The sequence below is a fragment of the Pseudonaja textilis genome, chromosome 14, assembly GCF_049901715.1.
Source record: "Pseudonaja textilis isolate UNSWEBS1 chromosome 14, rPseTex1.2, whole genome shotgun sequence".
In the NCBI taxonomy this organism is placed as follows: domain Eukaryota; kingdom Metazoa; phylum Chordata; class Lepidosauria; order Squamata; family Elapidae; genus Pseudonaja; species Pseudonaja textilis.
This window is the reverse complement of record NC_142003.1, coordinates 13,645,364-13,668,064: the sequence shown is the minus strand read 5'-3', so window position 1 is coordinate 13,668,064 and position 22,701 is coordinate 13,645,364. Positions and strand designations below refer to the sequence as shown.

Here is a 22,701-nt window from a genome sequence, read left to right as displayed (position 1 = left end):
AGTTATTTACCTGGTACTGAAAGTAGATTCATAAGCTAAACCTCACTTGACATTATACTTTAAGCCAAGCCCAACATACATAATTTAAATTCACCCTTTAAATGAATCGATAAATTTATGCCTGGAAACCTTATTGAAAACCCAGACCTAAATCTGCCAGCATATAAATCTCCAGGCAACCTTTAATCACTTTTGCAGAGCTTTCTCCATCCCCCAAATTCTAGGAACTTGTCACAATCACAGAAACCCATGAAAAGCCATCCGTGTGGGGAGGTTGCTCCCCTATTGGACAATGGGGAAGATAAGCCCACCTCCAACTCTCATTTCTGACCTAAGGCAGCCAGAACCCAAATGAAAACTGCCCACAGCACAGATTACCTAAACCCCTCTAGGACTGGGTTCAAGCCCAGTTCTGGGCAAAAGCCATGCTGGTATTTCGACTGAAAACCTTCATTGAATGGGGGAACTGCACCCTCCCCATCTTTAAACCTCCCAGTCAGTGGTGGGATTCAAAAAAAATTACTACTGGTTCTGTAGGTGTGGCTTGGTGGGCGTGGCAGGGGAAGGATACTATAAAATTCCCATTCCCTCCCCACCAGAGGTGGTATTCAGCAGGTTCTGACTGGTTCTGGAGAACAGGTAGTGGACATTTTGAGTAGTTCAGAGAACCTGCCAATCCCGCCTCTGACTGGCCTTGCCAACCCCATCTCTTCTCTGCCTCCCAAGTCCCAGCTGATCGGCTGGGTCTTCTTTGGTTGCCCTGCACAGAAGAACGGAGCTGGAAAGCAGGTTAGTGGGATGGGGAGAGAATGGGGATTTTGCAGTATCCTTCCCCTGCCACGCCCACCAAACCACACCACGCCCAGCAAGTACATCCACAGAACCGGTAGTAAAAATATTTGCATCCCACCCAGGCCTGCCCCCATCAAGGCTCTGCCTCCCACTGAGTCCCAGACAATCAGCTGGGTTTCCTTTGGTTGCCCTACCCAGAAGAAGGGAGCTGGAAAGCAGGTTAGTGTGGTGGGGAGGGAATGTGGATTTTGCAGTATCTTTCCCCTGCCCCGCCCACCAAGCCACGCCCACAGAACTGGTAGTAAAAAAATGAAACCCACCGTTGCTCCCCACTCTTGGGGAAGGATATACTGCAAAATCTCCCTTCCCTCCCCACCCCACTAACCTGCTTTCCAGCTCCATTCTCCTGTGCAGGGCAACCAAAGGAGACCCAGCCGATCAGCTGGGACTCAATGGGAGGCGGAGAAGAGATGGGGTTGGCGGGGCCAGTCAGAGGCGGGATTGGCCAGTTCTCTGAACTACTCGACATTTCTGCTACTGGTTCTCCAGAACTGGTCAGAACCTGCTGAATTCCACCTTTGTTCCCAGTGGCCTTTGATAGCCCTGGTCATTCTGTCTTTCTGGATGACCTGCGACGGATGGGGCACTGCACTGCAATGGGTCTACTCCTTTCTCAGCAGGAGAAGGAAAGAGACGAGAGAGCAGCAGCTGAAGACGGATGAGATCCCAGATCGTCCTTCTTTCTCTCCTGCTACGTGAAGTGTTGGGAAAGGTGGACCATCAGAATGGCAAAGATCCTCGGGTGCAGCTCTCTACTCCGGAATGTTCCAGAGACGCGGTGGAAGGGTGTGAAGATGATGAGGGAGTGGATCGTGAGAAACGGGCTAAAGATGAAGCTCTGCTAAAATGCCCAGTTTGTCCAGAAATTGCCTGGTTCTCCATCAGCTTCAACTATAACGCCAGATGGGTTGGCATTCCCTGAAGGAGCAGCTCCGTGACTTTGGGGTTCTTCTCAAATTCCTAGGCAGACTTCTAGGTAGGAAGGTGGAGGCTGGGACTTTGCACCTAATGAGGCACTTCTGGAACCTGAAAACAGTAACAAGAGAAGCTCACCCTCCCCTCCTCCAGGACTCGCCAATTTCTCATGCCCGGCTTAGGACAGTCTTTGAAGGCTTCCCAGGAACAGCAGTCGGTGCAAAGACAGTGACACTTGGGGACTGTTGTGGTTCGCCGGCAGCAGGTGTGGACAGCTGAGGAATGCGAGGACTCAGTTGAGGGGCCAGGACCATTAGGGAGTGGATTGTTGCCTTCCGAGATTGTGGGGGCTGGCAGCAGCGATGAGGAGGTTCCCGAGGAGCCTATGCCAAGTGCACGTGCATGCAGGATTGCTCGGAGGAAAGAGCAGCTGCAGCAGCACAGGCGACTCGGGAGTAAGGCTGCAAGGTAATGGCCCCTCCTTCAAGAAGATAAAAGGCAACTGTGAAGCGAAAGTTCTTTGCAGGAAGCAAAGACATTTTGAAACTTGAGGCTCGTGGATATTGCAGTATCTTAGTTGATATTTGAAGACTCTTGTGTTGTAAAATATTTCTAGGTAACCTTATCTGCTATTCTTGGCAGCCTCGCATAGTTTGGCAAGGCTTGTGCTTATCAAAGTTAATTAGTTTGCAGCAGCCTTTTAACCAGGGATTCATAAGAATCATTAAAAGATTTCTGTTCCCCTTTGGTTCATGTTTGTTTTATTGGACAAAGGTTTGGGTCAGAACAGTGACAGGGAAAAGCAGTGACAGCCAGACAACACCCGTTTCGGGGGACCAGTTGTGAGAAGCGCTTCTCAGACAGTCACAAGCAAACAGCCTGGCATTAGACTAGTCTGTTACCAAAACAACCACAAGAAGAAACAGATGGAAACTGCCTCTCCCACTCAAAAGAGGATGGCCTTTAGCCCTTGGCATCGCTTGGGTGAGAAAAGAAGTGCAAAAATTTGAACATGGATTTCGCTATAATTGGAGCTTCCGTGCGATGCAGGTGGTCACTGGAATTCTTCTGCACTGTTTATTTAGCTTTTCTATAATAAGCCAACTTATCTGGTGTCCTTGGAAATCCATTCTTGTAAATTTATTCCCTAGCCAGGCAAGAGAAGTCTTTAGAGCTGCATCGGCTTCCAATTCAAATCCTTAAAACACTCCACAGTGCAATGCCCGGAAACATCCCACAACCGTTTTCTTCGTGTAGAACCAACTTGTCCTGGGCAGGGTCATCTCCCCCCATAAGCGAGGCTTGGAGCTTTGGTGGTGCAGTGGTTAGAGTGCAGTACTGCAGGCTCCTTCTGCTGACTACCGGCTGCCTGCAATTTGGCAGATCGAATCCCACCAGGCTCAAGGTTGACTCAGCCTTCCATCCTTCCGAGGTGGGTTAAACAAGGACCCAGATTGTTGGGGGCCAGAGGCTGAGTCTGTAAACTGCTTAGAGAGGGCTGTAAAAACACTGGGAAGTGGTATAGAAGTCTAAGTGCTATTGCCCTTCCTTCCTTCCTTCCTCCCTCCCTCCCTCCCTTCCTTCCTTCCTTCCTCTTAGAATGCAGCATTGCAGGCTGACTCTGCCGACTGCTAACAGTTCAATCCTGACCAGGCTCCAGGTTGACTCAGCCTTCCATCCCTCTGAGATGGGTTAAACAAGGACCCAGATTGTTGGGGGCAAGAGGCTGACTCTGTAAACTGCTTAGAGAGGGCTGCAAAAGCACTGTAAAGCGGTATATAAGTGCTATTGCTATTGCTACTGGAGGGAGGCTGGTTTTGCAGCCAAATTTCAGCACGGAGTTTTGGGTCACTCCATTAAGACCACGTCGTCCAAGGATAAATGGCCCTTATGCTTTAGTCATTAAGTTCCCATAAAGTTGATCATTAAAAAGTAACATAATGAGAGGAGCTTTGTTCGCTGATGTATCTTCTGTGCCTGTTGCTTTTTCTCGCCTGAAGCAGCAAAATACTCACAAGAGGACAGATCCCATTAAAGCAAGACTTTCGGGGCACCTTTCATTCTGAAACAGCTCTTGAAGCATAGAATTCAGATGCCAAGGATGGAAACAGAGACTGTGCGTTCTCCACATTTGCAAAGCCCTCCTGGGGAAATGCAACACCGAGGAAAAGGCATAACAGCTACCCTGGAAGCAAAGGAGGAAGTGGGGCTTGTCCATCTTCTCTGCCTTCAACGTTGGCACGTCAAACTAATCTCTGGAAAGTCCAGTGTCATGTGCCCACCTGAGCCTGAATCTGCAGAGGAGGACAAGCTGGAGCTGATGAAGTTCACGGGGGCAGTTTCAGTGGCTTCGGAGGAATGTGTGGAGAAGCAGCATGAGGCAGCCCAGGACCCCTCGGGGTTGGGATGGCTTGTAGGCAGGGAGGAACGGGGGCAGGATGACCAAGGGAGGGCAAGCAGTGGAGATGAGGAGCGATGGAGCTCAGGCGATGAGCAAGGACCACCCCCTCCTGATCCCTGAGCACGGAGAGTGGAGAGAAGACGGGAACGGCATGGGCCAACCCAACAACTTGGGAGGACAGCGCCCCGCCCCTCTTCACAAGGCACACTGGGGACTGAGACTTAAGGAGATGCTGTGAGGAGGGGCATTTGGGAACTAACACTGAATTTGTAGAGTTTGTGTGCTGTTGAAGACCAAATGTTCAGGACTGCTTGCTTCTTCCTTGCTTCGTGGACTCAGAGCTTTGTTCCTTATTTCGTGGACTCATTTCCCTGTTCCTTTGCTTTGCTGGACTGCATGCAGCCAGAGGCTGCCACACGTGTGTGTGTGTGTGTGTGCATGCACTTTGCTCTGGGATTTGCCAAGAACGTGGGAGCATTTGGGGAAATTTGAAGCATTAAAAGGAAGTTTGAACGCTCAGCTGACTGTGTGGCCTTCGTGCCTTGTCCCGGGTCATCACACCAGATCAGCCAAAAAGCACAAATCCGGCTCTACAAAAACAAATCGAGACACACTAGTTGGTCTTCCCATAATAAATATGCTTGTGAATACTCTTAGTGAGAGTCAGTTTGGTGCAGTGGTTATCAGGCGCTGGGCTAGAAACCAAGAGACTCTGAGCCCTTGAGCCAGCCCCTTTCTTTCAGTCCTAGGAAGAAGGAAATGGCAAACCACTTCTGAAAAATTGTCTCCAGGTGTTCTTCAAGAATCGGACACAACTGAACGTGAGGAAAAGAAGTTCTCCTCAAAGAGGAGTGGCAAAAGCAGTGGGTCTAGCGGCTGTTTGATTTCCGCAGGGTGCTCTGGTTTTGTGGGCAACCGCCCAGAAGATGCCTGTGGGGTTTCTTGGGAACAGAAAGGGAGCTCTTCTGCGGGCTTCCTGGCCACCTGCTGGTCTTGTGAAACAGCTTTAGATTTCTTTGGGCGCTCTTTGGAAGAGCCCCTCTTGATGACTGGGGCAACAGATCCTCACCGGGGGTGGGGAAGCGAGTTTCTACGAACTACCAATTGCCCCGCTGCTGACCTGGGCTTCTTTTTATGGTTTTATTTTGGGCAGGTGGGGCTGCATCCTTTTGTCACTCCCTTGGTTGTTTGCTGATTAGACTTTTCATCTCACATTTTGGGAGAAATACTAGGTGGCAACCACATAAATGTTTGGGGCATCAATGAAAATCACACCCTTTGGTGATTCTGATGCAAGAGAAGGGCCAGGTTTCTGTCTTCTCAGCTTTTGTAGACCAGGTTGGCAGGTTGATAAGGTTTCATGCCTTGGGGAGGGGATTGGACTAGAAGTCCTCCAAGGTCCCTTTCCAGCCGGACGATTCTGTAAGATGTAACAAGTGCATGGATGACCTTGAGTAAAGGGGAGCAAAAATGCTGCTTAGGAACAAGGAGAGAAGAGGAGCAGGAGCCCCGGATGGTCAAAGAAAGAAACTAAGAAAAAAAGGTCCATCCAAACGGAGCAAACGGTTAAAAGTGGAAGAAGGGAAGTTTGTAGTTTTGAAACTGGCAAGATTGACAGGTAAACCAGACAGGATGCATGAGCAGATGAGCTAAATAACATCATTGTAAGATTGGACGACCCAAAAATCCCCACTAATTTATTGCAGGTATAGGACTTAGGGTTGCGAAGTCCAGGCTGGGTTGGATTTTCTGCCTGGAACCTCGTCACAAGGCGATCGGCCTGGATATTCCTCCTCTTTGCCCAGGACGCCTCTGGTAATGGGCAGCCCTCTCACTTGATTAAATATTGGAGTTGTCTTCTGGGCCACCTCAAATCAAGGATTTGCTGCACCTCATAATGGGTTTGGCCTCCTGTGATCACGGGATCTGGGGGCTCAAGAGGCTGATCCGACCATGGGTTTTAAGAGGCTATTAGGGAATACCGGGTGCATTTTCGCTAACAGTCGGGGCAACTTCAGTTGGACCATGACTGGGTTGATGACCTTGACTATGGGGAATGGGTCCTATGAACTTTGCCCCCAATTTCTTGCTAAGGGAGTCTTGACCTCACGGATTTAGTGGAGAGCCGGAATCCTGACAAAGATGACATTAGCAGAATCTTGCAAGTCTGAAAGTACAAAACTCCTCACTTCCACTTTTAACTGCTCATTCCATTAGGGTGAATCCTTCCTTAGTTTCTTTCTCCAACTGTTAAGCAACTGAGGACTCCCACCCCTCTTCTCTGAGAGTTCCTTGGGCAGCAACTCTTGTCCCCTTTCCTCAAGATCATCCTGTTATACCAGGGTCTCCAAACTTGGACAACTTTAAGACTTGTGGACTTCAACTTCCATAATTCTCCAGCCAGAGCTGGCTGGAGAATTATGGAAGTTGAAGTCCACAAGTCTTAAAGTTGTCCAAGTTTGGAGACCTCTGTGTTATACCAATGCCACAACACTCAGAAGAGCCACAGGGGGCTGCTTTGCCCCACTCAGCCAATGTCCACGAAAACAAAAGGAGGACAATTGAAAAAAACCTGTAAGGACAAATCCTGTCCTATTCCTGAACCAGAATAGAGGCTGGAGGTTAGGACAGGACAAATTGTGTCATCACACCTCTTTGCTGCTTCAAGGACTTCAAGGAAGAAAATGTGTTAAAATGTGTTAATTGATCACAGGATGAGCAATTAAAAAAATATCCTCCTTTATATCAACCATTTGCAAAATGTTTTCCCCGTTTCTTTATCTGAAAGTAAGTCTTGCTCATGATAAGAAAAATCACTCTTCAGTATTCTGTCTGGAGGCATCAGGTGACATTACACACACACACACACACAGAGCTCAGTTTTCCATTCAGGAAGGAAAAATGTAAAAGTATTTCACTTTTTTTTATTATGCAGTGAATCAGATGCTGTTTAAATCTTGTCACCCTTCTGATGGTTTAATTAAGGCCTCCACTGAGCAAAAATGGAACTAAATTTTCTCTGACAGAGAAGCCCAAAGTCTCAAACACGTTGACAGGGTATTTTATGGGAGGGAAGCAAATTAACTGCTAATAACCACCACCCCCTCCCCAAGAGCCACCAGAACAAAGGCCTCTGGTCCATTTGCAGGGAGAGAGAAAAGAGACATCTGCTCCACAACTCAAAACAAGCCATTTACACCAGTTCTCTCAAACATCAAACCTCAGGCCCTTTTCATAATTCAGGAGAGAATCTTCTCACTGCCTGCTGGTGCAAGGGATGCTGAGGCACCCAGAGCAGGTGACAAAACTCGTTGTGGGGGAGGCGGCTGTGGCATGTGCAAAATGCAGCTCGCTACACTGGCTGCCCCACTTCAGGAGGAAACGGTGGTGAAAACACATCCAATTCACAAGGAACTGCGAACGCCCATCAGCTCCCGCAGCCTGCTCCTCACCAGTGCAGCTTCAGGTGTAACTAAATTGCACACAGGTTGCCATAAAGAAGGGTGGGGGGGTGTCAAGCTATTCTCCAAAGCAGGGGTCCCCAACCACCGGTCCCCGGACCAGTCCCGGTCCGTGGAACAATTTCTACCGGGCCGCCGGTTTGCTGGGCGCCGCCATCTTGTTTTGACGAAAAAGTGCTTCCGGTGAGCTTTTCCGGGTAGAAAGCGGCGTTTGGGTGCTGAAAGAATCCTCGCGTCTTAGTTTCATCAAGGGGGGGGGGGGTAGCTTCAAACAAAACTAAGGCGCGAGGATTCTTTCAGCACGCATGGCAAGGCGAGCCGAGCGACCGTCCCGAAGCCCATCGACACAGGTACAAAGGAGGAGTTGAAGGTGGCGGGGAGAAGCAGGGGACGGCTGGCTGGCCGGTCGCTCAGCTCGCCTTGCCCTGCGTGCTGATGCCGGTACCGGGCCGCGGAGGATTTTGTGATGCCGGTACCGGGCCGCGGCACAAAAAAGGTTGGGGGCCAGTGCTCCAAAGCACCAGAAAGCAGGACAAGAAGCAATAGATTGAAGATCATTAAAGAGAGATCTGACCTTGAACTAAGGAGAGATTTCCTGACAAAAAAATTAATCAGTGGAACGATGTGCCTCCAGAAGTTGTGGACCCTCCAACACTGGAGATTTTTAAAGAAAAGATTGGAGAACCATTTTATTTATTTATTTTATTCGGTTTGTCAGTTGCTTACAAGATAATAGGTATAAGTAAAAACATAGTTATGAATACATGGATACACATAAGAAAAATAAAAGAAACAGGGCAGGGACGGTAGGCACGTTGGTGCGCTTATGCACGCCCCCTACAGACCTCTTAGGAAAGCGGTGAGGTCAATAGTAGACAGTCTAAGGTTAAAGTTTTGGGGGTTTGGGGAAGAAACCACAGAGTCAAGTAGAGTATTCCAGACATTGACCACTCTGTTGCTGAAGTCGTATTTCCTGCAATCAAGTTTGGTGCGATTAACCTTGAGTTTGTATCTATCTTGTGTTGTTATGGTTGAAGCTGAAGTATTCATTGACAGGTAGGACACTGCAATGTATGATTTTATATACTATACTTAGATCAGACCGAAGGCAGCGTAATTCAAGGTTTTCTAGGTCTAGAATTTCGAGTCTGGTGGCATAAGGTATTCTGCAATGAGTAGAGGAGTGAAGAACTCTTCTTATGAAATATTTCCGGACTAATATTTCTCTTTTGTCTGAAATGGTCAAGGGTTTCCTGCTGGAGCAAGGGGTTGGACTAGATAAGACAACCGATGCCCCTTGGGTCATCCTTTCAGAGATATACCTTACCAAAACAGAAAGAGAATGAGCACGGATGAGCAAAAAAGCAGTGGGAGTGACTTCTAACTTCCTGTTGACAAAGTTTTCCTGTAGGAAGCTGGCAGGTAGTGTCAGAATCACGACCACATGATTGTGGTCAACTGTGGCAACATAGCAGCAGCCACAATTTTGTAAACACAACTGACATTAAGATCCTTGGGATTTCAATTCCATAGAAGAAATGGGGCCCCCGATTTGGTATGGATTCTTTAAGCCAGTGGATTTGAGGTACGTAGCTTGATCCCAAAACATTTGCAGAATAGAATTTTGAAAGCTTGTCAGTGTTTTCTCTTCCTCCCAGCTTTCTCACATTTTCCTGTCTCCTGGACGAAGTCCCTGTTTTGCTAAAGGTAAGGCCCACCCCTCTACTAAGAGAAGGCCTACCTTCTCTATGACCAGGGGTGGGATTCTACAGGTTCGCACCTATTCGCCAGAACCAGTTAACATTCTAAGCAGTTCGGAAAACCGGTTGTTAGAAGAAATTACTGGGCTAATCCTGTAAGGAAGGCAGGAAGGAAACATTCTTGGGTTGCTTACAGAAACTGCCTTTCCGTTATCCCTTATTACAGTCTTGGCAGGACTAGACTTCCTGTCTCTGGAACTTCTCTGGAGTTTTTTTTCCTTCCTTTGCTGGTACTTTGCTTCTGTGAAGTGACCATTCAAAGTTAAAATGGCACTGAAAAAAGTGACTTATGACCGTTTTTCACACTTACGACTGTTGCAGCATCCCCACAGTCATAAGAGTCCAGGCGAGGAGATACGTGCCTCGATGTGAGTGATGTTGAGTTGGCCACACCCAGCCAGTCACATGACCACCAAGCCATGCCCACCAACTAAGCCACGCCCACAGAACCAGTCGTTAAAAATTTGAATCCCACCCCTGTCTATGACTGTCTCTGCTCTTCTACGCTTGCCCTCTGACATTAGCTTTGAGTAGTAGTAGAAACTCAAAGTGTGGACAGAGAAGCCAGGATAGATTCTCCTCCTGGCACTGTTTCTAGATCTGACAATTTCAGCCCAAATTCTTTCTTCACACCCCAATTTTTAAATATTGCAAGGAGCAAAGCTTCCCTCCTGGCATCCGCCTGCTACCACCCAACAACAGGCAGCCTTCAAGCAACATTGAAATGTGGGGAAATGAACAAACCGTTGTTTGATTGCCTAAAGCTGCAAGAAGCAGGGAATCCAATGTATTCCAATCAATAATTTAGATGATTTTAAGACAGATTAAGGCTTGGGACCAGTTTAGTGCAAGCGAAACAAAGTCTGTTAAATAGAATTATTTATTGCACAGCATCTACAACCTCCTTTTAGAAAACAGGTCCCTGGGTGAAAGGCCCTTAAAGGGAAATTCCTCTTACAGAAAAACAAGAACCAACCTCAGAAAGTGTGTGTGTGTGTGTTGCGTGTGGGTACACCCATGTGCAGTAGCTCTGTGAAACTGAAGGAATGGTCTGTCCATGCCCTGCAATCCTCATGCCAACCCTGGAATTTGAACCCAGGTCTCCTACTGTTAGTGCTGTACTTACTGCACACATTTCCCTGAAGAAGAAGTTCAGATTAGGAAAAAAAAAACAGTCCAGTTGCCTTTTGAAAAAGCACCTCTGAGACAATGTGGTTTGATCATCTCTCTATATATAAAAGCAAAATACCATTCACACATCATCACAAAATCTCCAAAACTGTAAAGCCTATAAACTTGAAATTGGGCCCATATGTTCTTCTTGGCTTCTAGGTGCTGACTAAGAAAGGATTTTTCCAAATGACCATCAGAGCATTTAGAGTATTTCCTATATTATTATTATTAACACGCTCTGATGCTAAGGAGTTCTACTCCCCCTCCCCATCTGAAAAGAAACCTGTTCCAAATGCAAAACACAAGCAGAGGAGTTTCAGTTTCAGTGTCACAGCACCAAGCAGCTTTAGTACAGAATAGTTGAGCTAAGCCGTGCCCAGGCTCCTTGCTGTCTCCTCCTTGGTCACACCAAATACTGTTTCAGTTTCCAAACAGCCCTCAATTCTCTCACACACTGACAGGACACTAGCCAGATGAATACCAATGGAAGCTGGTAGGCAGAGGCACAATTTTTATTCCCCTTATTTTCCTCCCAAAATACTAAGCCCGATCACATAGTTTCGTAGCGAAGCACGTATAGAGCTACTATATAATATGCAAAGTAATTCAGTTATGAATGAAAGGGCTAAATATAGATCAAAAGTTATAATTATATCAAAGTGGGTTGCTATGGATTCCTCTTTTCATTCGCGCTCACAGGAGGGTGATCATTGCATGCTACACTATATATCATATACATTTACCTACATGTATAAGAATATATAGTTCTGTGTATATCTAGCTGTTTCACTGTTTTCTTTTTTTTTCTGTTTAATTGTATAAAGGCCAAAAAGAAAAAGTAACTGAGCAATTTGGAAGCCTAGGAAAGAATTACACTGGTCAGTAAAGTATATTTGTTTAGAAAAAGGGTCTGTTCTAAACACATGGTTCAAACATTTACAAAACTGTGAAAGAAATAAGAACGAAAGAACAATTGCATAACAAGAGTTGCAAAAAAACCCAACAACCCTGGAGATTATTTTAATCCTCTGTTCAATCTAAGACAAGAGAGAGCCTTTTATGAAAAAGTTCAAATGACTGATAAAAAGATTAATCTGTCACTGAATGACAGAATAATACCCAAGCAGAATGAAAGAAAAGTGGGGATAAAAGTAGGGATAAAAGAGGATGTAAAAAGCTTGGAACAGAGTAAAATAAAAATTACAAATTTTACCCACGCTGCAAACGTGGGTGAATTGAACTGTAGTAAGTCTTTGGCTTACTACAATTCGTCTAGTGATCAAAATTCAAAGGCTTGGCAAGTGGCTCATATTTACGATGGTTGCAGTGTCCTGAGGTTACGCGATTCCCCCTTTGCCGCTTTCTGAGAAGCAAAGTCGATGGGGAAGCCAGATTAATTTAACAACCCCGTTCCTAAACATGGTTCACTTAACTGTGACATGAAAGGTCGCAGAATACGGCAAAATTCACTTCATGGGTGTCTCGCTTAACAACATAAATTTTGGACTTGATTGTGGTCGTAAGTCGAGGACTACTTTCACTTTATAGGGCCAAGTCTGACACACGGAATTTGCCTCCGGTTGCAGAAGCTCCCAGAGCACATAGAAAGCAACAGAATAATGATAATCGTAATAATGGCAATAAGAGGCGGCACTAAAGAAGATAATAAGGATAAGTAATAATACTACAGCCACACTACGTGGGTTAATATGCATAGACGTTAGACAGAACGGCGAGAATTAGGTGGAACTATACAAAAGGCAATAGGGAAAAGGATGCTTGATAAAAATGTTGAAGCGAAAGAGGGCAAGGATGAGTTTTTAAGATCCATATAAATCAATGACTGCTATAAAAATCAGAGCTGTATAGTTATTGATTTAGAGAAAATGTTTGATAAAAGAAATTACTTGAAGGTTTTTCTCAGGCATAAGGGGTTGAAGACTGGGTCTTGAACATGACGAGAAAGTTATACAACGGAAGTAAAGCATGTTTCAACAAAAAATGGTTTAACTAAGTGAATGGTTTAACTATATACTCAGCTCAATTCAATTCACCCAGATTTGCAGCATGGCATTCTTATTAGCCTACCTGGCTGGGGAATTCTGGGAGTTTGAAGTTCGCATGTCTAGAAATAAGGAGAAATGACATTGAGAACAATCAATCCTTGGAACAGAAGTCGCCTTCAGAAGTTGTGGGAGCTTCATCCCTGGAAGCTTTCAAGAAGAGACTGGACTACCCTCTGTCAGAAATGGTGTAGGGTCTCCTGCTTGTGTGGAGGGGGTTGGACTAGATGACCTACAAGGTCCCTTCCAGCTCTGTCAATCTAATCTAACCTTAAAGTTGCAAAGATTGAGATACACTGAGGTAATATATAGATGTTACAGGATGATTTGCAGGGCTAGAAAGCTATGGAGAGTTTGTAAACTAGTTTTACTTTATGTTATTTTTCTTTAATTTTTACTCCTATAATTTCTTTAGTTTGCTATTTTTTACTCCTTTTCTGCACTCTGCATGACGCTGTGTATCCATGTATGACTTAAAATCAGTCAGACACTGTAGGAGGAGAGCTATGTCAATAGCAAAAAAATCGGGAGGAGTCTGGTAGCACCATGGCTACCAGATTCCTCCCGATTATTTTATTTTTTAAATCTACAAAAAAATGGTAATGGAAGAGGCAGAATTTCTGTTGACTGATCGCTCTTTGGGACTGTTTTATCTTACATTCAGAACTACCATTAGCTACTCAGACAAATACATCTGCCAGACTGTAAAACCATTTCTGATTTATTATCATATTTATAAAACCATGATCTAAAATGTTTGGTAATCATGTAATTGGGAAAGAGCCATTATAGATCCCGGGGAAATTGGAAAGCCATCTAGAATAAAACACACAGAGCTTTTCCTTTACAGAAAAGCTCTCCCCAGAAACCCAAAGAGTCTTTGCAAATCAGCAAAGATTGAGAAAGCACCTCAGGAAAATTGCAATCTGGTTAAAGGTAAAAAGCTGCATTTTTTTCTAAAAAAAAAAATCTCAAACAAAGCCAAGCTTGCTTTATAAAAGGGGAACGTTTTGTTCCATGGGGAAGTTTACCAATGTTCGTTGCAACGAACATGGTGGCATTTTTAGACGCAAGTATATTTCAGTAAGTGGAACAGGGCAGGACATTTTCCAAGCAAAGAGGCTTCCTCCAACCACCAGCAGTGGGAAAACAGCTCTGAGGTTTTAATCCCTCCACCCCCAGATTAGCTTTGTTCAGGTATTTTCCCACGTCATTATAGTTGTGCTTTTAAAGTTGTAGCAACGTTTCGGCAGAATCTCATCTGCCATCATCAGGCTTCTGTATTGTGTTTGTCAGAAGCCTGATGATGGCAAATGAGATTCTGCCGAAACGTTGCTACAACTTTAAAAGCACAACTATAATGACGTGGAAAAATACCCGAACAAAGCTGAATACCATACATGTAAGTACCCGCAAAAACTTAAGAAAACATATATATATGCAACCACCACCAAAATCAGAGTGGCAGAAGGAAACTGTGATGTTCTCTTGCTCAAGGATTCCAAGAACAATCTGTTCAGCTGATGAGAAAATGACGGGTCACGTTGCTTACTGTAACTAGGATTCTAGATGCTTTATTAGTAAAAAAAAATTCTCCTTCTGGGATTCCTAACCCTGCCAGAAGACCCTCGGTAATGACCGTAAAACTCTGTTTTTAAAAAGTTTCCTGTGATTTTAAAATGGGACCACCTCTCTTACCACTGATTTCCAGGATGTATTCAGGCCCCAAACGGGTTCCCAGATTGCTGCTTCTCTTGTGGGTAAATAATAGGGCTTCTGGTCACCCCAAAAATCAAGGACAAGCTAAGGGGTGAGAGCTCAGGAGCTCTTGGATCGGGTGGTAAAGGAAGCTTCCTAGCAAAGAGTTTTGGGGCTGGCCAGGGGTCCATTTGGGTGACCGTGTCATTTTATTTTTATTTATTTTATTTCGTCAAGCGATGATTAGATAACAGGTATAAGTATAAACATGGTTATGAATACATGAAATGGATATGAATAACAAAAAAAAAGGAACAATAGGACAGGGACAGTAGGCACATTGGTGCGCTTATGCACACCCCCTACACACCTCTTAGGAAAGGGGTGAGGTCAATAGTAGACAGTCTAAGGTTAAAGTTTTTGGAAAAGAAAAAAGAAAGAGGGAAGGATAGAGGGAGGAAGAATGAAAGAAAGGGAGAGAGAGAGAGAGAGAAAGAAAGAGGGAGGGAGGAAGAAATAAAGAAAAGAGAGAAAGAAAGAGAAGGGAGGGAGGGAGAAAGAGAAAGAAAGAAGAGAAAGAGAGAGAGAGAGAGAAAGAAAGAAAGAAAGAGGGAAGGATAGAGGGAGGGAGGAAGAATGAAAGAAAGGGAGAGAGAGAGAGAAAGAAAGAGGGAGAGACGGAGGAAGAAAAAAAAAAAAGAAAGAAAGAAAGAGAAGGGAGGGAGAAAGAGAAAGAAAGAAGAGAAAGAGGAAGGGAGGGAGGAAAAGAGAGAGAGAGAGAAAGAAAGAGGGAAGGATAGAGGGACAGAGGGAGGAAGAATGAAAGAAAGGGGGAGAGAGAGAGAGAGAGAGAAAGAGAGAGAAAGAAAGAAAGAAAGAAAGAAAGAAAGAAAGAAAGAAAGAAAGAAAGAAAGAAAGAGGGAGGGAGGGAGGGAGGACGAAAGAAAGAAAACAAATAAAGAGAAGGGAGGAAGGAAGGGAAAGAAAGAAAGATGCTTTCTACACTCTTCTCACAGCTTCCTCCTTTTTACATCCCACGCTTGGAACAATTTCTTCAGAACCATCAGCAGAACAAGGAGTCTGGAATGAGTGTGCTTGAGCAATCACTCCAGCGCAGCACCTCTGGTTGCTCCTTAAAGCAGACACGTCCGTTTTTCTTCCAGGAGTCCCTGCAGCCAAGAGATGCCACGCAGGGGCCGATTCTAAAGCTCCTCGTCTGAATCATTTCTGAAGGCTGCGCAGCTCTAAAGGCGCGTCTGCTTTGGAATCCCACTTCCTGCCTTTCGCAGCCCATTCCCTGCAGCCAAACCCAGCACTGCTCCAAAGCAAACGGTGTGATACCCTGGCTTACTCTTGAAATCCAGTTTATGGCAGATTTGACAATACCGGCAATCTCAATCCCCAGAAAGATCTTTGCTAGTGCAACAGACCAGAAGCATCGGTTCCCTTCAGGAAGAGCTTCCGATGGGTTGGACCCACCAGCCCTGTTCGTACCTGGCCCACAAAGAGAGAGACCAGGCTCAGAAAAAGCTACCCACAGCCAGCATCGTCCATATGGAATAGAATAGAATAGAATAGAATAGAATAGAATAGAATAGAATAGAATAGAATAGAATAGAATAGAATAGAATAGTTCAAGGCAAGGCGGCTTACTCAGCCAAAGGGCATTTTCTGGAATATTTTTTTTTTCTCGTTTAACATTTTTATTGGGCTATAGAATAAAATAAGATATAAAATATGAAAGTAAATAGGAAAATGGTGGAAAGGAAGAGGGGGAAGAGAAGTGAGGGAGGATAAGAGAAAAAGAAATAATAACTTCCAACTCTCTCTATTGCAGTAGAATAAGGCATTAACATCAAATCACAACTTTTTGTTTTTTTACTAATAATATCAACAGACCATTTCTATAAGGATCTATCAATCTAATCGGTAAAACCCAAAATCAAGGTTTCATTTTTTCTGCACAAAGTTCAGAAGCTTTTGTCTTCATGAAGAAACAAAAATAATATTCTTTTTTTTAATTAAAATAGTCAATTTTGCCATTTCAGCCAACTCCATTAACTTTGCAACCATTCTTCCATGGTAGATATAGAAGTGTCCTCCCATTTTTGCACATACCATAATCCTGCTGCTGTGAACATATAGAATAACAAAGTTCCACATTTTTTTCTCCAGGTTTTTTTTCCCATTAGACCCAAAAGGAAGATTTTATCCATGGAATATTTATGTTTTGATGATGTTAATGTTTCCATGGTATAAGCCGCCCAGAGTCACTTCAAAATGAGAACATAGGCAGCAAATATATTTAATAATAATAAATAAATTTCAATCAAATCAAATATCAATCAATAATACATTCCTTGCTCTCAAGACAGAGGTGATCCTTGGGGGCAGCCCACCCAGATCTTCTCCTGCTCCCACTTCTTCTGATGCAGCTGGCAGGAGCACTGGGGTCTCGGGGGCTTCAGCTTCTGCCCCAAACGAAGCCGTCTAGGGCCACTTACCCGGAAATCGATCCCCACGGTCGAGATGAAGCTCCCAGCCAAGAAAGCGCCGTCCTTGAAGCGCACCAGCAAGCAGGTCTTGCCAACTCCAGAGTCACCAACTAGCATCACCTGGAGGAAGAGGAGGAGAAGAGGTGAGAAGGGATGGCAGTGGCCTCTCTGGACTCCTTGGACAAGGGGAGAGGTGAGATGGGAAAGGATCCTGCTCTGCCTTCAAGGGAGACTCTCCTCAGCTGCCCAGCCAGTGGCCTCAGACACAGGGGTGGGCTTCAAAAAATTTTGCAAGATGTTCTCTGCCCGGTTTCTGGGTGGGCATGGCCCAGTCAGCCTCCTGCACCATGGTGGGGCATGCAGAGGCTTTCTGTTGTGGTTGGCCAGCAGGTGAGGACGGCTGAGGTCTCGGAGAACAAGGACTCAGGTGAGGGGCCTGCGTGTGATGCAGGGATGGGGCCAGGACCATCAGGGAGTGGAATGCTGCCTTCAGAGATGGTGGAGGCTGGCAGCAGTGAGGAAGAGGATCCCGAGGAGCCTGTGCCCAGTGCGCGTGCACGCAGGGCTGCGCAAAGGAAAGAGCAGCTGCAGCAGCACGGGCAGTAAGGCTTCAAGGTAATGGCCCCTCCCTGAGGAGATAAAAGCCAGCTGAGAAACCGGAGTTCTTTGCAGAAGCTGACTTAAAGCCACTCTGCTCCCTAGCAGCCAAGGTTCTTCTCTCAACCGATTTGACAGACCGGTTTATTCTGACAACTCTGGTGAGTTGGGATAATAAGCCCCACAAATTCTCCCTGGAAGCCCAAAGGTGATAATTGAAGCAGCTCCCAACCAGCTGCTACCCAAACTGGAGCCGTCTGCCTCAAGACCTGTAACGGGTTGAGCCTGAGACAAGCTGGGTTAAATCCATATTCACTGCAAAGGGGAGAGAGAAAAGAACAGCAGCTGCCCGAAGTCGTCTTCGTCCATTTTAAAAAGAGCTCTCTTTTCTCAGGTGACAAGTCAGGGGGGCACCGTAGTTTCTGGAGGACCAAAAGCCACACCATGCAGGCTCTGAAGGAAGTCTACGCTGTATCGTGGTTAGGTTTCAACCCCACCTTTTCACGGACCCCCCCCCCCCGGCTTTCTTCCCACAACAAGACTGCTGGCTGCGGGTACACTGGAGCCCCAAAGTCCCCACACTTCATGTACCTTTGCACCTCCAAAGCTGCAGAGAGAGAACCGTTCCCCAGGAACAAAGACAAAGCGTGACATGTTAGATCTTGGTAACTTCGGGGGGCGGGGGCTGGCAGGCCCATCTTATTTTGCTGCAGCAAAAGTGCCAAGCGCGTCATTGCACCGTTTACTCTCCCTCTCCATGAATACGGTTCACACCACAACTCCACGCATAGAATCCTTCCTGGTTTAGAGTTTAGGGCAGAGACAACTAACAACTGAAAATAAACAAAACAGACGTGGTGAGCTGTACTCCATTATTATTAGGAACACAGAGATAATCCAAACCATGGTTTCTTTGATTTGGCTTAGCCTGATGTCCATTCTTCAGGAAAGACTGGTTAAAACAAGCCAGGGCTTACTATGATGTATAAATCCAGTCAGTGTTGGGGTTTTCTCTGACTAAGGCCATCCCCAGGCTGGGGAGGATGGGCTTGTGGGGTTACTCATCTGCAGGTTGCGGGGAGCTTGGCTGGGAGGTTCACTCCCTCCCAATTGGCCTCCTTCAGGACTACCCAGCCTTGCCCTGATCCCCAACCATAATCTCCCCACAGCCCACAAAGGAAACAAACAGGAGGCTGGAACTTCCAGTAAGCCAGGATCCGAAGCTGCAGGATGTGGATCTAGGACAACTTGCCACGGTCAACTCAGCATGGGACAGTTCCATGCAGGATAATTTGACGTAATAAATGTTATCCACCTCTGTTTCTTTTTTTTTTCATTTTTGCCAATGGAAATAATGTCAAAGAAATAGTGGCAGATAATATTTACCACAATGAGTTATCCTGAGTGGAATTGTACCACCACGCGTTGTCTCATTCCAACAGGATGGCCTTCAAAGGTGATTGGAAAATGTGGTCCATTCCAGCAAAAGTAGGGATGGAGTGGAGTGGAGTGGAGTGGTGGGATGGGATGGGATGGGGTGGGGTGGGGTGGGGTGGAGTGGAGTGGAATGGACTGGAGTGGACTGGACTGGACTGGACTGGACTAGACTAGACTAGACTAGAATATTGGAATGGACTGGACTAGACTAGACTAGACTAGACTAGAATAGAATAGAATAGAATAGAACAGAATATTGGACTGGACTGGACTGGACTGGACTGGACTGGACTAGACTAGACTAGACTAGACTAGACTAGACTAGACTAGATTAGAATATTGGAATGGAATGGAATGGACTAGATTAGACTAGACTAGACTAGACTAGACTAGACTAGACTAGACTAGACTAGAATAGAATAGAATAGAATAGAATAGAATAGAATAGAATAGAATAGAATAGAATAGAAGAATGGCATGGCTCAGCACAGAACAGAATAGAATAGAATGAGTTGGAAGGGACCTTGGAGGTCTTCTAGTCCAACCTCCCACTTAAGCAGGAAACCCTACAACCATTAAAACCTTCCAATGTTGGAGCATGTGCAACTTCTGGAGGCCAGTTGTTTCCACGGGTTAATTGATCTCACTGTCAGGAAATCTCTCCTTAGTTCTAAGTTGGTTCCCTCCTTGATGAGTTCCCACCCACTGTTTCTTCTCCTGCCTCCTGGTGCTTTGGAGAAGAGCTTGGCTCCCTCTTCCTCATAGCAGCCCCTGAGATATTTCCAGCCTTTCTATTCCTCTCCACCTTTGGGGCGGGGAAGGCAGAACTTCCAGCTATGCAATTCGGGATGAACACTGTTCGAATGGGGTGGGCGTAGGAGTGGATTTCCAGAGGAAAAACTGCAGACCACAGGGACCATTTGCACCACTCAGGTGACCCTGAGGACACAGATAAACCTCCAAGTGGCCTCTAAAAGGATACAAATGACCAGCTATCTTCAAGGAATACACAGCCTTCCATTCCCCACCCTCCTGCCAGAGCTGAAGAAGCTTCTTGGATGAAAAGCAAAACGTCTTCAAAAGAAAAGAAAAAACAAGAAAGTTCAGTTGCCTCCTGAAAAAAGCCCCTTTGGGACAATCGAGGACCTGGAGGACGGAGAATCTCAGCAGCTGTCAACACCTGTCCTTCCTCCTCACCACCACCGCCCTCACAGGCGATGAAGCTTCTTGGATGAGAAGCAAAACATTTTCCTCTTCTTCTTCTTCTTCCTCAAGGAAAAAATGATCCAGTGGCCTTTTTTTGGAAAAAGCACCTGAGCGCTACAGGTGAACCCATATCAACGAAGTGAAACCTCTCACCCTCTTCTTCCATCTGTGCCTGGTTCTCAAAGACCCGGGCAAGACCCTGCAGGCAAGATTTCTGGCAAGGTTTTTCTGCAGCGGTTTGCCATTGCCTCCGTCCCGGGGCTGAGAGAAAGGGTCACCCACCTCGCTAAGGTGGGATTAGAATTCGGGAGCCTCCCAGTTCCTAGCCTGATGCCTTCACCGCTACACTCACAACAAGGAGAGCCATAGATGGCCAACCAGGCAGTTAGCCGAGTCAAACACCTTGTAGGTAATATGAGTTACCGGATCATAAAGCCCAGGCAAATTTTACCTTTCCTGCAGAATCTGATCAAGAAAACACGATTCACACACATTTTCTCGACAGAATGTAATGCTAAGAATCAGAATAGCAAATGTGGAAGACTGAGATAGGACCCTTCCAAGCCTCTTTTTCTAGAGAGTTCATTAAGTGAGCTTATGGGGGGTGTTTTGGGGGGGGTGTCTTTATTTATCAGAATGTTTGCAGACAAGTCTGTGTGTTAGATAAAGCTGGATCAAGGTCTCCTATCTGCTAATTGTTTGTGTTCCCCTTCCTTTCTCACCCTCAGCACCACCGCCCCTCTCTCTTGCACATGGATAGTGCAAAGCAGCCCATGTGACCCGTCTCTGGTTCTGTGTGCCGTGAGAACCAAGGCTGCACCGAGTAAATTCCCACAGGAGTCACCATGAAACCTGTTGTATAAATGCCATCAGTATTGGGTGCAGTAGGATTCAACCGGGGCTCCCTTCCCCGGAGCAAGGGGCAAACCCAGACTGTCCCACCGGCAGAGCCGAAGAAAACTTCCCTGGTTGGTCGGGTTGCTCTTTGACCCACAGACCGGCATCGGGAAAGGTGCCATGTTTTTCCCTCAAAGGATCCGGGGCTGGGCAAACCCAACCGGGTGGGAAAAGACCACCCGATCTAAGGATGTGCAAGGGGGGGCAAGTGCGCCGGAGGGCGGAACTGGCAGCGCCAGAGGTGGGGGTGGCTGGGAAAGGGAGCGCTGGAGAAGTAGCTCACACCGGGCGAAGAGCTTCCAGCTACAGGCGCCGTCTACCTCCAGCCGCAACTGTGCCCTAAACCCCTGCAAGCAGCCCCTGCTCGCGGCTGCTAGTTCGGTTCGCAGGCGGCGGCGGCGGCGGCGGGGAGGCGCAGCGCGGGATGCCCCGGAGCTCCGGCACTTTCGGAAGCGGCTCGGGACCTTCGCCGGGGAAGCCCGCGCGAGGCTCCGCCTGGCAAGCAAGCCCGGCGCCTGCTTCCGAGCGCCGCACCTTCGCTCCGCCAGCGGCAGACGCGCCTGTTGCGAGGCCGTCCAGCCCGGCCGGGGAAGGCGGGCGCCCTTCGCGCCGGCCAAGCCTCCCCCAGGTTCGGTCGCGCCAGCCGTCTGCCCGCCGGCCCGTCCGTCGAGCGGAGGGCGGGGCGGGCGCCGGAGGAGCCCCGCTGCCCCGGCCAAGTCGCGCCCGCCGCTCACCTTGAAGGCGACGTCGTGGAACTCGCCGCTGCTGCTGAGCGAGGGCCGGCTGGGCAGCGCCCCTCCGTTGGCCGCCCTCTCCTCGGCCGCGCCCGCGCCCCGGCCCGGCCCGGCCGACGAAGAGGCAGCGGCGGCGGCGGCGGCGGCGGCGGCGCGTTGCTGGGCGGCGGGCAGGGCGGAGGAGGGCGCGGCGCTGCCGCCCTTGCCCTTGGGGCTCTTCTTGCGGGACATGCTGGCGCTGCTTCAGGGCGTCCCGGCCGCCGGCTCCGCGCTCAGCCCGGCTCCCAGCGCCGCCGGCATCCCGTCCGGTGCCCGTCCTCGGCAGCGCGGTCCGTGCGCCCGCCCCGCCGCCGCCGCCGCTCCTCCCCGCCTCTCAGCCGCTGGGAGCGCCCGAGCCGCGGCCACGCTGCCGGAGAGGGCGGGGGAGAGGCGGCGGGCTCCCCGCCGGCCCGGCCCCCGCGTGAGCGCCCCGGCCGGACGCGACCGCTCTGGCCCCGCAACCCACGCCGGGAGGGAGGTCTCCGACCGCGGCGGGGCGAGCGGGGAGCCGCCGGGAGGCAGTGCAGCTCCCTCCCCTGCCGAGCGCAGACCGGGGCTGGAGCGTTTACGGGAAGCCGCTTCCCCCGAAAGTTTCCTCGGACGCGCGTCCCGGATAGTCGAGGCCGCGTTCGCACAACCGCTCTCCGGGTTCACTTCGGCTCCGGCCTGAACACCACATCGGCGCTGTGCGTGGAAAGCAGGTCTGCAAAATACACGCATTGCACAAAAGTACCATCGAGTGGCCCTCTCGGACGACTCGTATTTTTTTTTTATTTCTTTTTTAATCTTTATTGATCACACTTTCATAATGAAAACATATTTCCACTCACGGTGTTCACTTACACTGACATCTTCCTAAATATGTAAGTTATTGCTAAATATTGTTAATTATTTCTCCATTCAATTCAAGGCATATATTCATATATTTACATAATTATTTACATATGCACAGTATTATTTCATCTTACCATAA

General features: G+C 47.5%; 1 protein-coding gene across 1 annotated transcript in view; it reads right to left on the bottom strand.

Moving 5' to 3' along the window:
- The window catches only part of RAB26 (RAB26, member RAS oncogene family), a 183,379-nt gene extending 161,240 nt beyond the window's left edge, over positions 1-22,139 (bottom strand). The window contains exons 1-2 of the mRNA XM_026704068.2: positions 21,690-22,139; positions 16,828-16,938 (exon numbers count right to left, since the gene is read on the bottom strand). Of these exons, the coding sequence (XP_026559853.1) occupies positions 16,828-16,938; positions 21,690-21,920 (342 nt within the window). The 5' untranslated portion in view covers positions 21,921-22,139. The remainder of the gene's footprint in view (positions 1-16,827; positions 16,939-21,689) is intronic.
- Between the last annotated feature and the right edge of the window lie 562 nt (positions 22,140-22,701).